This window comes from Salmo salar, chromosome ssa20 (genome assembly GCF_905237065.1).
Source record: "Salmo salar chromosome ssa20, Ssal_v3.1, whole genome shotgun sequence".
Lineage (NCBI taxonomy): Eukaryota > Metazoa > Chordata > Actinopteri > Salmoniformes > Salmonidae > Salmo > Salmo salar.
Window position 1 is genome coordinate 64,249,956 of NC_059461.1, and position 15,372 is coordinate 64,265,327.

The window sequence follows — 15,372 nt, forward strand, 5'->3', positions numbered from 1 at the left end:
GGAAAGTGAAATCACACACAGGAAAAAAACTATAAATACAATAATGAGAGAAAAAAAATATTGATGACAGATATTTTAAGTAGGACTATAAAATAATGAATAAATATTTTATTATTTAATTGCTTATATTTATCGTTGAAGTTGATGAATTAGCAACCGGGGACATGTCAAAAACGTCAACATCCACTGAAAACAAAATGGTCAAAATGCATAAAATTCCCTTTGAGATCCATATCTTTGTATTTTTATTTCAAAGGACATCTAACTTTATATTTTACACTAAATAAGAGGTATTATTAACTGGGGACAGAAAAGGCATAGCATAACACTAATGACCCTGGTGTCCCACTCTGGTTGCAGATACATGAGTTAGACTTCAAAATGTTTTTATTTTGAGCATGAAAGGTGCAGCATTTGCGCGAATACAGTGCATTGATCTAGCCATATTATCCCCTCGATCATACCGACATTGTTTGCGTATTGGTACACCAGAAGTAACCTTACATCAACTTGCAGCGCGTTCTGATTTATCGAACAAATGCATCAAATTGTATGCGTAGACGACTTTACAGAAATGGTAGCAGAAGATGAATGTTGAAGTTTGTTGCACACATATGAAGATGACGCTGCGTACCATTTTTCCTCAAACAGTGTAGGTGTGTTCCATGTGTAGAATCAACAAAGTTGCGCCAACGCTGCGTTTTCAGACACGCTTAATCGAACGCGAAGCAATACACATTGGCAACAAACAACAAATCCAGGCTTCAGCTGTTTGGTTGATCTTATGGACCACTTGGCATCTTTTGGAAGTAAGTGTTGGCTAAAATGCACAGTTAAAAACAGCGTACAAGCATAAATAGTTTGCACGAAATATCGGTATCCATCTAACTAGCTTATTGCTCAGCTCGTCGTGCTACATAGCTAGCTAACGTTAGCTAGGTAGAAGGCAACGCAACTCAGCTAGCGAGATTTCTAACAATTAGCCCAGAGTTAGCCGTTTAGCTAGCTAAACTACATGTGTAATTTTCTTTCGTGTAGCTAATCCATTCAACCAGCTAACTAATCCATCACTTAATTGTCTCCTAGCTTCCGACTTTAAGTACCTAGCTAGCTACATTATCTAGCTAACGTTAACTGTGTTGTTAGCTACTGCTAAATTTATGATGCTGGTTTTAAATCTGACCAATAACACATATTTTAACAGAGGATTTACAGTATCTAAAGTCTGTACGTATTCTTACCAGTAAAACTGGCAAGTTTTGCGACATAACTCTGACTTATTTTCAGATGACACTTTTTTAACATTATTATTCATAGGACATGCATTTAATTCTAATCAGCAGAACAAGATTCACATCATTCAGAAAATCTGAGCATTAAGCCAACACATTTCACTCAGTGGAACATCATCCTTGCAGCGATCACGTCTTCCATTCAGGTTGCAGTATAAATACAAACGAGGAATATCCCCGGTCTCCTGGACAGCCGGCCACCAACGAAACACACTTATTATATGGAGTTATATTACATCTTGAATCCAAGCGCCTTCATACAATCCTTATGTGCCTCGATGAGATCTGTGCAACTTTCTTCACCCTTCTCAATGATGCAAACATCCCTGACTTTCTTCCTCTCAGGGCATGCACAACCGGGTTTCAGTGGTTTCTTCCCTGTGCTCTCAATGGCCAGACACTGGCTGCATACACTGAGGACATTTTTCAGGTTAACTAGCTAGCTGTTACGCCTTCATGCGCATGGATGCCGATTTATGTCTTTCAGATGACCCTTCTGACAAGCCCCCATGTCGAGGTTGCTCATCTAACTTGGTGGAACCCTACATAAAATGTGCAGAGTGTGGACCCTCACCTTTCCTTCTGTGTCTCCAGGTGAGGGGCGTACATTGCTTCCTCGGGCATGCGCATAAAACTGTTGATACATTTTGCCTAGCTTGATAACTTTGCATCTCTACTGACACTTGAATTGTTTTATCCAAATATGTTTCAGTGTTTTACCAGAGGGTTTGAGTTCAAGAAACATGAGAGTAATCACAAGTATGAAATCATGGTAAGACATTGGTAATTGTGCTGTCCATTCTGATTAACATATATAATATTGACTCTTCAGTTATCCATTATTTACCAAAAGTATGCTTCTGGCAAAACTATTGTGATCATGCTCAATACCATGCCTCCTCCCTCACACAGACATCAGACTTCCCTGTGCTGGAACCTAGCTGGACAGCACAGGAGGAGATGGCCCTTCTGGAAGCAGTCATGGACTGTGGCTTTGGGAACTGGTAAGTAGACACACACACTGACTCTCTCGCTCAAGTGTCATATACAGTTGAATTCGGAAGTTTACATACACTTTAGCCAAATACATTTAAACTCAGTTTTTCACAATTCCTGACACTTAATCCTAGTAAAAATTCCCAGTCTTAGGTCAGTTAGGATCACCAGAGAGAATTATTTCAGCTTTTATTTCTTTCATCACATTCCCAGTGGGTCAGAAGTTTACATACACTCAATTAGTATTTGGTAGCATTGCCTTTAAATTGTTTAACTTGGGTCAAACGTTTTGGGTAGCCTTCCACAAGCTTCCCACAATAAGTTGGGTGAATTTTGGCCCATTCCTCCTTACAGAGCTGGTGTAACTGAGTCAGGTTTGTAGGCCTCCTTGCTCGCACACGCTTTTTCAGTTCTTCCCACACATTTACTATGGGATTGAGGTCAGGGATTTGTGATGGCTACTCCAATACCTTGACTTTGTTGTCCTTAAGCCATTTTGCCACAACTTTGGAAGTATGCTTGGGGTCATTGTCCATTTGGAAGACCCATTTGCGACCAAGCTTTAACTTCCTGACTGATGTCTTGAGATGTTGCTTCAATATATCCACATCATTTTCCTGCCTCATGATGCCATCTATTTTGTGAAGTGCACCAGTCCCTCCTGCAGCAAAGCACCCCCACAACATGATGCTGCCACCCCCGTGCTTTACGGTTGGGATGGTGTTCTTTGGCTTCCAAGCCTCCTCTTTTTTCCTCCAAACATAATGATGGTCATTATGGACAAACAGTTCTATTTTTGTTTCATCAGAGCAGAGGACATTTCTCCAAAAAGTACGATCTTTGTCCCCATGTGCAGTTGCATACCGTAGTCTGGCTTTTTTATGGCGGTTTTGGAGCAGTGGCTTCTTCCTTGCTGAGCGGCCTTTCAGGTTATGTCGATATAGGACTCTTTACTATGGATATAGATACTTTTGTACCTGTTTCCTCCAGCATCTTCACAAGGTCCTTTGCTGTTCTGGGATTGATTTGTACTTTTCGCACTAAAGTACGTTCCTCTCTAGGAGACAGAACGCGTCTCCTTCCTGAGCGGTATGACGGCTGCGTGGTCCCATGGTGTTTATACTTGCGTACTATTGTTTGTACAGATGAACATGGTACTTTCAAGCATTTGGAAATTGCTCCCAAGGATGAACCAGACTTGTGGAGGTCTACAATTTTTTTCCTGAGGTCTTGGCTGATTTCTTTGGATTTTCCCATGCTGTCAAGCAAAGAGGCACTGAGTTTGAAGGTAGGCCTTGAAATACATCCCCAAGTACACCTCCAATTGACTCAAATTATGTCAACTAGCCTATCAGAAGCTTCTAAAGCAATGACATAATTTTCCAGGCTGTTTAAAGGCACAGTCAACTTACTGTATGTAAACTTCTGACCCACTGGAATTGTGATACAGTGAAATAATCTGTCTGTAAACAATTGTTGGAAAAATGACTTGTCATGCACAAAGTACATGTCCTAACCGACTTGCCAAAACTATAGTTTGTTAACAAGAAATTTGTGTAGTGGTTGAAAAAGGAGTTTTAATGACTCCAACCTAAGTGTATGTAAACTTCCTACTTCAACTGTATTACAAACTTGCAGACTAGGTGCCATTTGCAGTCTGATTTGTTTCGTAGCATCCCTCACTTGTACTGCCTGACAATATCAATATTAACATGTTCAAATTGATATCAAAACCATAACTGTCACTTTCCTGTTTGACTCTGCACAGGCAGGATGTGGCGTATCAGATGCGCACCAAAAACAAGGAGGAGTGTGAGGCCCACTACATGAAGAACTTCATCAACAATCCCCTGTTCTCCTCCACCCTGCTCAACCTCAGACAGATAGAGGAGGCCCGTACTGCAGACACAGCCATTCCCTTCAAACGTCAGTATACACACCTACTCCTCTGGATTTCTCTCTTTATAGTAATAAGGAGAGTTTGTTTGTCACACAAGTTATAGTAGAATTCTGAAGCCATACAACAAATACACTGCTCAAAAAAATAAAGGGAACACTTAAACAACACAATGTAACTCCAAGTCAATCACACTTCTGTGAAATCAAACTGTCCACTTAGGAAGCAACACTGATTGACAATACATTTCACATGCTGTTGTGCAAATGGAATAGACAACAGGTGGAAATTATAGGCAATTAGCAAGACACTCCCAATAAAGGAGTGGTTCTGCAGGTGGGGACCACAGACCACTTCTCAGTTCCTATGCTTCCTGGCTGATGTTTTGGTCACTTTTGAATGCTGGCGGTGCTTTCACTCTAGTGGTAGCATGAGACGGAGTCTACAACCCACACAAGTGGCTCAGGTAGTGCAGCTCATCCAGGATGGCACATCAATGCAAGCTGTGGCAAGAAGGTTTGCTGTGTCTGTCAGCGTAGTGTCCAGAGCATGGAGGCGCTACCAGGAGACAGGCCAGTACATCAGGAGACGTGGAGGAGGCCGTAGGAGGGCAACAACCCAGCAGCAGGACTGCTACCTCCGCCTTTGTGCAAGGAGGAGCAGGAGGAGCACTGCCAGAGCCCTGCAAAATGACGTCTAGCAGGCCACAAATGTGCATGTGTCTGCTCAAACGGTCAGAAACAGACTCCATGAGGGTGGTATGAGGGCCCGACGTCCACAGGTGGGGGTTGTGCTTACAGCCCAACACCGTGCAGGACGTTTGGCATTTGCCAGAGAACACCAAGATTGGCAAATTCGCCACTGGCGCCCTGTGCTCTTCACAGATGAAAGCAGGTTGACACTGAGCACATGTGACAGACGTGACAGAGACTGGAGACGCCGTGGAGAACGTTCTGCTGCCTGCAACATCCTCCAGCATGACCGGTTTGGCGGTGGGTCAGTCATGGTGTTGGGTGGCATTTCTTTGGGAGGCCGCACAGCCCTCCATGTGCTCGCCAGAGGTAGCCTGACTGCCATTAGGTACCGAGATGAGATCCTCAGACCCCTTGTGAGACCATATGCTGGTGCGGTTGGCCCTGGGTTCCTCCTAATGCAAGACAATGCTAGACCTCATGTGGCTGGAGTGTGTCAGCAGTTCCTGCAAGAGGAAGGCATTGATGCTATGGACTGGCCCGCCCGTTCCCCAGACCTGATCCAATTGAGCACATCTGGGACATCATGTCTCGCTCCATCCACCAACGCCACGTTGCACCACAGACTGTCCAGGAGTTGGCGGATGCTTTAGTCCAGGTCTGGGAGGAGATCCCTCAGGAGACCATCCGCCACCTCATCAGGAGCATGCCCAGGCGTTGTAGGGAGGTCATACAGGCACGTGGAGGCCACACACACTACTGAGCCTCATTTTGACTTGTTTTAAGGACATTACATCAAAGTTGGATCAGCCTGTAGTGTGGTTTTCCACTTTAATTTTGAGTGTGACTCCAAATCCAGACCTCCATGGGTTGATAAATTGGATTTCCATTGATTATTTTTGTGTGATTTTGTTGTCAGCACATTCAACTATGTAAAGAAAAAAGTATTTAATAAGATTATTTCATTCATTCAGATCTAGGATGTGTTATTTTAGTGTTCCCTTAATTTTTTTGAGCAGTGTACAATTTAGGGTATGCTTTAAAAGATAGACTTTTGTGTATGACCTCGACTAACCTGTACCCCCGCACATTGACTTGGTACTGGTACCCCTTGTATATAACCTCAGTATTGTTATTTTGTGTTACTTTTTATTTTTTTACTTTAGTTTATTTAGTAAATATTTTCTTAACCAACAATGCATTTCAAGAAATAGAGTTAAGGCCATGTAAGTAAGCGTTTCACAGGAAGGTCTACCTACACCTGTTGTGTTCAGCACACATTTGATTTGATGTCCAGCTGATAAAGGCAGGGAGGAATACATGGCTTTTTTTCATTTATTATCTGATATGCAACTACATCGTTCTTCATTTATGCTTTCTTTCTTACACAGTAATAACTTGACTGTCATGATAGACTTTTCAGATCACTAGGTAAAAATACTCTGTTGGTTTTCCTCCCAGCTACTGATGACCCCCCCAGGCCCACCTTTGACTCCCTGTTGTCTCGAGACATGGCTGGATACATGCCTGCCAGAGCAGACTTCATGGAGGTGAGAGGAACTAGGGTCTTAAAGCGTCCATGCCTTTAGTAGTTCCAATCTCACGAGCCATAGTCGGACATAGACATTCCATTTTTCTGTTCTGCATGTTCAAGGAATATATCCCCATGTTATAATGAGTATGTTCTCATACTCCTGGCATATTATGATTGGAATCATAGGAATTACTTAAAGATCACCAAGACAGAACCCTTGCCACCCATGCATGAATGAAGATATTAGTTCTCCTGATGGCCGCCTCACTGCAGTCTTATTGAACTCTGACTCATCTCCTTGTACCTCTGTGATTCTCTCCTGCTATTTGTCATCCTGTCTAGGAATTTGACAACTATGCTGAGTGGGATCTGAAAGACATTGATTTTGTGGATGATGACTCAGACATACTACATGGTGAGTTGAAAGTGCTATCATTGTATTTGAATTGAGAGAAAAGTCCAACCCCGCTTATGTTGATTGTACATGTACTGTGTTTTAATATCATCATTGCCTTGTCTGACATATTTGTCTGGTTCTTTCTAGCGCTGAAGATTGCCGTTGTTGACATTTACCATTCAAGGTTAAAGGAGAGAGGAAGAAGAAAGAAGTAAGTTGAAATGTTTTGCATTTAACTATGAAGATGTAATGGACTTATTCAGGTCAAAATTCTTAAAGCTTTGCCCTTCATCATATGCCTGTAATACTCTGCAAATGTTGCCACAATTACATTTTAATTGCTTTCCAAAATCAGAAATGTGATACCTACACAAGTAACATAACACTCTACACTAGCCTGTTAAGATAAAAAAATATATATTTTACCTTTATTTAACTAGGCAAGTCAGTTAAGAACAAATTCTTATTTTCAATGACGGCCTAAGAACAGTGGGTTAACTGCCTTGTTCAGGGGCAGAACAACAGATTTGTACCTTGTCAGCTAACCCTAATCACTGAAGCACTGGTTCAGAATCACCGGTTGCTATTAATGCTGAAAGGCTTAAACATTACACAACTGAAATATATGTATTGTTTGACCTGGCCACCTTTTTAGATGAATATGAGATGTTCATGGATTGTCACTTTCCGTCCACTGCCCCATTCAGTGTGTGTCAGTACTGGTCTTGGCCACGGTGGTCAGTCCATTCATGTGGTAATGCATCCATCATTAAATCAGACTTAACGAGTTGCTGCTTCCCTAACTCTGTGGAATGGCATGTGAGGCAGGTATGGTATGTTAGCTGGCCAGAGCTCCCAGGACCATGCATGTCTGGATATGTCCCAAATGGCATCCTATTCCCTACATAGTGCACTACTTTTGGTGGGCCCTGGTCAAAAGTAGTGCACTATGTAGGGAATAGGGTGCCATTTGGGATGCAAACACTGCTAGCCTCCCCACTGCCCCTCAAGCTGCCCACCCCCAGCTGGTGACATTTTTTATTTTATTTAACTAGGCAAGTCAGTTAATAACAAATTCTTATTTACAATGACAGCCTACCCCAGCTAAACCCTAACCCGGACGACGCTGGGCCAATTGGGCGCCGCCCTATGGGACTCAATCACAGCTGGTTGAATTGAACCAGGGTCTGTTGTGACGCCTCTAGCACTGAGATGCAGTGCCTTACACGGAACCCAAACTGGCTGCGTGCGTGCGCTATCGTGCATACATTTATTTTGTCACCCCACACCAAACACGATCACGACACGCAGGTTAAAATATCAAAACAAACTCTGAACCAATGACATTTAATTTGGGGACAGGTCGAAAAGCATTAAACATGTTGGCAATTTAGCTAGTTAGCTTGCACTTGCTAGCTAATTTGTCCTATTTAGCTAGCTTGCTGTTGCTAGCTAATTTGTCCTGTGATATAAATATTGAGTTGTTATTTTACCTGAAATGCACAAGGTCCTCTACTGCGACAATTAATCCACACATAAAACAGCCAACCAAATCGTTTCTAGTCATCTCTCCTCCTCCCAGGCTTTTTCATCTTTGAACTTATATGGTGATCACTTCTACACTTTCATAGTATTACCACGACAACCGGCAAAACATTTTATCTTTTAATCACCCATGTGGGTATAAACCAATGAGGAGATGGCACGTGGGTACCTGCTTCTATAAACCAATGAGGAGATGGCACGTGGGTACCTGCTTCTATAAACCAATGAGGAGATGGCACATGGGTACCTGCTTCTATAAACCAATGAGGAGATGGCACGTGGGTACCTGCTTCTATAAACCAATGAGGAGATGGGAGAGGCAGGACTTGCAGTGCGATATGCGTCTGAAATAGGAATTGCTTCTATTTTAGCCCTTGGCAATGCAGACGCTCGTTGGCGCGCACAATAATTGAATAACATGGATTTCTAAATATATTTTGCGACACGCGACGTGTCCGGTCTGGTCAGCATGTTAGACCGCTGCGCCACTTGGGAGTGGTCTAATGGCAAAGGCCCAAGGCAGTGACCTGCAGGCCACAGAGTTCACAGACGCAGTAGGCCTCACTGTCAGGTCCTGTTTAACATCACAGGAAGGCTACTTGTTGCAAAGCTGTTCTATATCACAACTTCAAGCTATGTGGTTCAGGTTCAACAGCTATATGGTACCATCACTCATTCAATAAATGTCAGTCTAAACCCTCTGCTGTTTTCACTCACTCTACCAGCCTGAGAGTTGACTGGTATTTACCAATGGACGGTGTCCATATTTTTGGCTTTGGTGTCTTAATGTTGTGTGTCTTCCAGGATAATCCGGGACCATGGACTGATCAACCTGCGGAAGTTCCAGAGTAAGTGCTCTCCTAACAGATTAGAGCTGGGCTGCAGAACCACCAGGAGACCAGGCATTAGTATAACACCCAGACTGAATATGTATCCATGGTTGCAATAATGATCAACAGTAACCTGTGACCCCGGAGGCACTGCCAGTGCTCTTATTTACGATGGAAGCTGAGCCCAGTGCGACAGCATAATTATTGCTCCACTATGAATAGATGCCTATGAAATGAACACTGCAGGTCTAATGACCAACTGTATTGGAGCTTTATGAGCTCTTATTGATCCCCTCTCCATGGGCAGTGTTTCATCTAGCTTGGTAATATAATCAATGTTCATGTCCCACTTTTTATTCATGGGAGATGGGAAGGCAAGAGACTCCCTGAATAGATGTATCCAATCAGTTTCTCTTTTTCCTTTACTGCCCAGTGCAGTGCTATCTCCAGGTCGTGCCCTGGGAAATTGGCTGTAGTTTTATGGGGGGGAAGAGGACACCCTTATGTTTTATTTATTATTTACCAGCCTCCAGTCACTACCGCCCACCTCCTCCCCCTCTCTCCTCTTATCTCTCTAGTCTTTCAAGACAAAAGAGAACCCAGTGTTGCCGTGGAGCTGCAGCCTGGTTGTCATGGAGACTGTCAAAGTGTGCGTGTCACGGTAATAGAAGCCGTTTCCAAGCCTGGGTGACTACGTGTTGTGCCTGGGCTGATCATGCTGTTGCTCCAGGCAGTTTGACCAACAGTCTCACTCCCCTTATAGACATCAGTACCTCAGGACCACCAGCCCATTCCTGTTATGGAGTGTTTCAAATCTTTGACTTAGCTCAGCAGGACATTGACTCTACCTGTGTGTGTTTTGCTGCTATCTACACGTTCCTATCAGCGTACAGCCTACAAATCAATGAGGAACTCAGTTGCCAGCTTGAAGACAGACACAGATGTGCGGGCCACCAGCCATGAGCTGCTGTCATACTACTACCCCACATTCACTGTGAACTGAATATAGAACTATCCAAGAAATCGCCATGTCTGCAAAGCCACCAGAGTCCACTCAATATATACCATAGGTATACAGGTAGAGTCTTACGGCACAAAGTATGAAGTGGCTTTGACTAAATAGGTAATATACTGCCGTTTGGGACACAAACACTGTAGCAATGATTTGAAAGGAGAGCAGCAGCAGCCCTTGAAGGGGTGTGAGTAGGGGGGTATGGGGTGACCTGCCCATCGGGGAAGCTTTACCATTGGCCATGGTAGAGTATCTCATTGATGCAAGGGGGTCACTCAATGTGCGATGTCTGGACATTTCCTCCTCTGGTGTTCCTCAAAAGCCTCTAATCTAACAATATTGAATGTGATTCAGATCTCCAATACAGATCACTGCTGTCATATTCTCTACAACATGGCTGCCAGCCCCTCTTCCTGGAGATCTACCAAGTTTACAGTCCAACTCTAATTTACCAACTCATTCTAATTATTAACTGCTCACCAAGACCTTAACTGGCTGAGTCAGGTATGTAGGGTTAGACTGAACCTACAGGATGGTAGATCTCCAGGAAGAGGGTTAGACTGAACCTACAGGACGGTAGCTCTCCAGGAAGAGGGTTAGACTGAACCTACAGGACGGTAGCTCTCCAGGAAGAGGGTTGGACTGAACCTACAGGACGGTAGATCTCCAGGAAGAGGGTTGGACTGAACCTACAGGACGGTAGATCTCCAGGAAGAGGGTTGGACTGAACCTACAGGACGATAGATCTCCAGGTAGAGGGTTGGACTGAACCTACAGGACGGTAGATCTCCAGGAAGAGGGTTGGACTGAACCTACAGGACGGTAGATCTCCGGGAAGAGGGTTGGGCAGCCCTGCTCTACAATAACAGCTACATATCACATGATCATTGTGTTTTTGTCTTCCAGTTCTGGAGCGTCGCTACCCTAAGGAGGTACAGGATCTGTATGATGCTATGAGACGTTTTGCCAGGGTGGTGGGCCCCATCGAACACGACAAGTTCATAGAGAGTCATGCATGTGAGTTTGACATTATGATATTTTACATGCACACACAGTAGACATTTTGATGTTAACACCAATAGAATTGTTTCTTCCAACCCCTCCCCCTCCGGCTACACAGAGGGCAGTCACACATCCAGTGTTCCCCTGTGTTTAATATTGTGGGTAAAACTAAGGTCATCGGCGTAGTAATGAGCCTGTCAGATTATCTTCCGTCCTTACGCAGCAGCAGACCCCAACGGCTGGCCTGCTGGAGGTCACATGACTGGATGTGTGAACTCCCTTTGAGTGAGAGGCGTGTGTCTGTGCATTTCTGTGCGTGTCTGGGGATGAGACATCATCTCGTTCTGATTAAAGGGCTGGGGCTTCAGAATAGCATGGCGCTACTCCATTGTTGTGTCAGAGAGAACAGCCGTAGAGCCTGCCTGGGCTACAACTCTGGTCTGATGTTGGGAAGCACAGATCTGAGGGGTAAAGAGTTTGTCTCCCTCTCTGTCTGCCTTTCTGTTCGTTTGCCTGTCTGTCTTTCCGCCTGTCTGCAGTAGAGACCGGTGAGGTGAGTGTGGACAGGCCTCATTGACCTCGTCCTCCTTGTCTTTCAGTGGAGTTTGAGCTGAGGAGAGAGATCGGCAGGCTACAGGAGTACAGGAGAGCAGGCATCCAGTCTTTCTGCAGTGAGTCCAGTCTACCCATTTAACCCCATCACGCCTACTGCCAGACAGTCCCCCTCAGATGTTGTGTCCCAAATGGCTCCCTATTTAGTGCACTACTTTTGACCAGGGCCCATACAGCTCTAAAAAGTAGTACAATTTGTAGGAAAATTGTGCATTTTGGGACAGAGCCAGAGCCTCATTAGTAACTCCCTTGTGTCAGCCAGGACCCAGGGCTGACTGACTGGACCAGTAACTCCCTCCCTCCTCTGTCCCCCTGCAGGTGCCAAGGTGTATGAGCGTGTGAAGCAGGTGCGGGAGGATGAGCGGAGGAAGAGGACCATGCTAGTGGATGTGCTGCAGTACATTCAGGACGGACGGGCCTGCCAGCAGTGGCTCAGCAAACAGGCTGCCATGTAATCCTTCCTCCTTACTCTTGTGCGGTGTTTTACAATCCATTCCTCTGAACCCTGTGGTTGTACATTCATGTTCAAGTCCAACACTAGCCCACCTGATTCCACTAATCAAGGGCTTGATAAGTTGACTAGTTGAATTAGGGGTGCTAGCACCGGACTATAACTGAGATACCACCCACCTACTCTGTAGTTTACTGTGTGCTTGGCTCTAACGGCAACAAGTAGTGCTTGATATTTAATGTTTTTATGTAGAGCTATTCTTGTTGTTTATCTTAAGCCCAGCTCTTGGGTATTCTCCAAGTTCTGATAATTATTCTTCATAAAGAACAAAACTGCTAGTGTGTGTGATGATTCATTCTCTCTGTGGACGAGGATCCCAGAGAGTGAGAATTGTGTGTGTGCTGCTTGTAGTGACGCTATTATCTCACTTCACAGTGACGCTGGTATCACTCCTGTTGTCACCACCATCACCACATCAGGTAAGGACTCTTCATCTCCCAGTCCCTCCCTTCTCCGACTTTTCTTGTCATGGCAACAGGTGGAGTCATGTTAATGCATTCTCTGAGATACTCATTCAGAAATATGCTCGACAAACAGGACCGATATGTGTTTTTGTCTCTAGCTTTATCTTTCCGTTGTCATTCTGTAACCTCCAGTGCACAAGTAGGACACATCTATATACACTCAGTCATTTCCATCCATTTACACTAATTTGCCTATTGTAAATATTTGTCTTTCTTTTCCAACAAAACGGATTACCTGGATTCATCAACCTGTCAGTTTGTCATTTAAAACAACTGAACAGTCAGGTTGTATGTCTGTTTAAATGTGTGATTAATTGTTCCACAGCAACAGGCAGAAGATGCGCCCCTCCTCTCAACCTGACTGGCCTGCCAGGGACAGAGAAGCTCAACGACAGGGAGAAAGAGGTACAAATAGAATTGCATATAAAATCCGTTCTATTACATATGAATTCTAGGATCTCTATGGATGTAAGGCTCTCAGCCCCACCAGGTAAGTACATGAATTCCCTACATAGTGCACTACTTTTAGTAGTACACTCTCACCCGAGTTGTGACTAACCTGATTCACCTTATTGGCCAGCTAGATTAGGGTTGGTGCGAAAATCAACATTACATTAGCTTTCCAGGAGCAGGGTTGGGGAATACAGTGGAATTTGGGACGCAGTCATAAACAGCGGGTTGGGGTCATAGTGGGTCATGGTGACTGGTATTGTGTTGATGTAACATGGTGTCTCTGTCCTGTGGCTGTCTGCAGTTGTGCCAGGTGGTGCGTCTGGTGCCAGGTGCCTACCTGGAGTACAAGCAGGCTCTGCTGAACGAGTGCAGGCGGCAGGGTGGTCTACGGCTGGCACAGGCCCGGGCACTCATCAAGATCGACGTCAACAAGACACGCAAGATCTACGACTTCCTGATCAAGGAGGGCTACATCAACAAGGCCTAGGCCAGCCTGAGTGACGGGGTGTGTCCTAAATGGGACCATTTTCCCTATATAGTGCACTACTTTTGACCAGAGCCGGGTGCAATTTGGGACGCATCCAGAGTCAGGACTGTTCCAGCAGGGATCATGGCTGGACTGGACACTAACTGATACATTTTATACTCATGTTGTTTTGGTGAAATGATGTTGTCACGTGCTGTGAGAACTAAGTTTCAATGGCCCTCCTTTGTTTGAATGTTTGTTTTTCTATCGTGTCTCTAAATTTGTCATCAACTTCAGGTCCTACATTTTGCCTTGTATATGTTCTAACTTCTAACCAAACTGACATACCTTCCTATTTGTACAGTACTTTATTGTCAGTGACACAGCAGCAGATGAGAAAATGACAGTGTATTTATTTCTCCTGTAATAAAATGTTTTATGTAAAAAGTATTACAGTATATGGTGTAGTATTTTACTTATTATTGTGTAATAGCAGTTACCTGTTTATTAATGCTATTACATGATAACCAACTTTCCATTATAGCATCAGTGCTGAGTTGCTTTATGTAAGCAGGTCCTGTTAGTGACACCTCTCCCAGATTCCCAGTTTAACAATGGGCACCATCTCTGATTTGATTCCTTCTCTGCCAGTGGAGTGGGTCTGGGGATCGTATACATAGTGTTTCAGACCCCCTCCCCCATCCATGTAATCTTATTCTTTAAGATGTAAAAGGCAAAACTGATCCTCGAATCAGCGCTCTTACTTTGAGATGTTAAATGGCTACGTTTTGGTGTGACGAGGGAGAGCTATGTGACTAATGCTAACTACCACCTAGACCCAGTCAGCCAGCCAGCCCAGCGGCCTCTCCCTCCTCTCTCTACTCTGATGGCATTATCAGAGCAGTGGCGTCACGTCAGAGCAGCTTACAATCTGATTACTGCCCCAGATCCCCCCTTTGATGATAAGGAGGAGGCTGCTTCCTGAAATGGAGGCCTTCGGCCTGGAAATGTGCTCTGCTTACAGGGATGAAGAAGCCACAAAGTCTGTTTTGCAGCCTAATGTTATTTTTCTTGTGAGGTTGTAGGTGTATGTGAGAGTTTAAAAAAAGGTGTCAGCATTTAATTAACTTTCTTTCCGCTGCAGTGCATGTTGGTGTAAGCGCTGCCTCCCAGGTACAAAGACTGGGCTCTCGATCAATGTGACTGCGGGGCCACGTGAGCCCTTATCTGCCTTCCAAGTGGGCCCAGGTTAAAAATAGTGCACTATATAGGGAACAGGGTGTCATTTGGGACATACACACTCTGCCACCCGCCTACCTCCTAGTGAAAAGATGGAGGAGGAGGAGTGTGAAACAGGAAAGAGAGACTGTCCCAAATGGTACATTATTCTCTATAAAGTGCACTACTTTTGACCATAGGCCAGGCCTGGTCAAAAGTAGTGTACTATAAAGTGAATAGGGTGTCGTTTGGGGTGTAGACAGTCAGGTATCATGGGAGGAAATCAGGATGAGGTTCTGTGGGCGAGAGAAAACATTTATCAGGCAGTAAGAAGCTCTGGGACATTCATTTTGAAACCAGGGTCTCATGGCCAGGTAAACAAGTTCATTTGTTGCGTTGTCTGGAGTTCTCTGGTTTTATTGCAGCAGTTGAGTTAGATAAGTGCGGTATA

General features: G+C 44.4%; 1 protein-coding gene across 1 annotated transcript; it reads left to right on the plus strand.

Annotated features, from left to right (window-relative positions):
* Positions 1 to 406: 406 nt before the first annotated feature.
* Positions 407 to 14,153, plus strand: LOC106581187 (transcriptional adapter 2-alpha). Its single transcript, XM_014163083.2, has 15 exons — positions 407 to 809; positions 1,780 to 1,886; positions 2,005 to 2,064; positions 2,205 to 2,296; positions 4,057 to 4,214; positions 6,339 to 6,427; positions 6,754 to 6,826; positions 6,956 to 7,019; positions 9,158 to 9,201; positions 11,102 to 11,212; positions 11,797 to 11,868; positions 12,128 to 12,260; positions 12,696 to 12,739; positions 13,110 to 13,189; positions 13,539 to 14,153. The coding sequence occupies exons 1-15, from the start codon at positions 785 to 787 to the stop codon at positions 13,722 to 13,724; spliced, it is 1,338 nt and encodes a 445-aa protein (XP_014018558.1). The 5' UTR covers positions 407 to 784; the 3' UTR covers positions 13,725 to 14,153.
* The last annotated feature ends 1,219 nt before the right edge of the window (positions 14,154 to 15,372 follow it).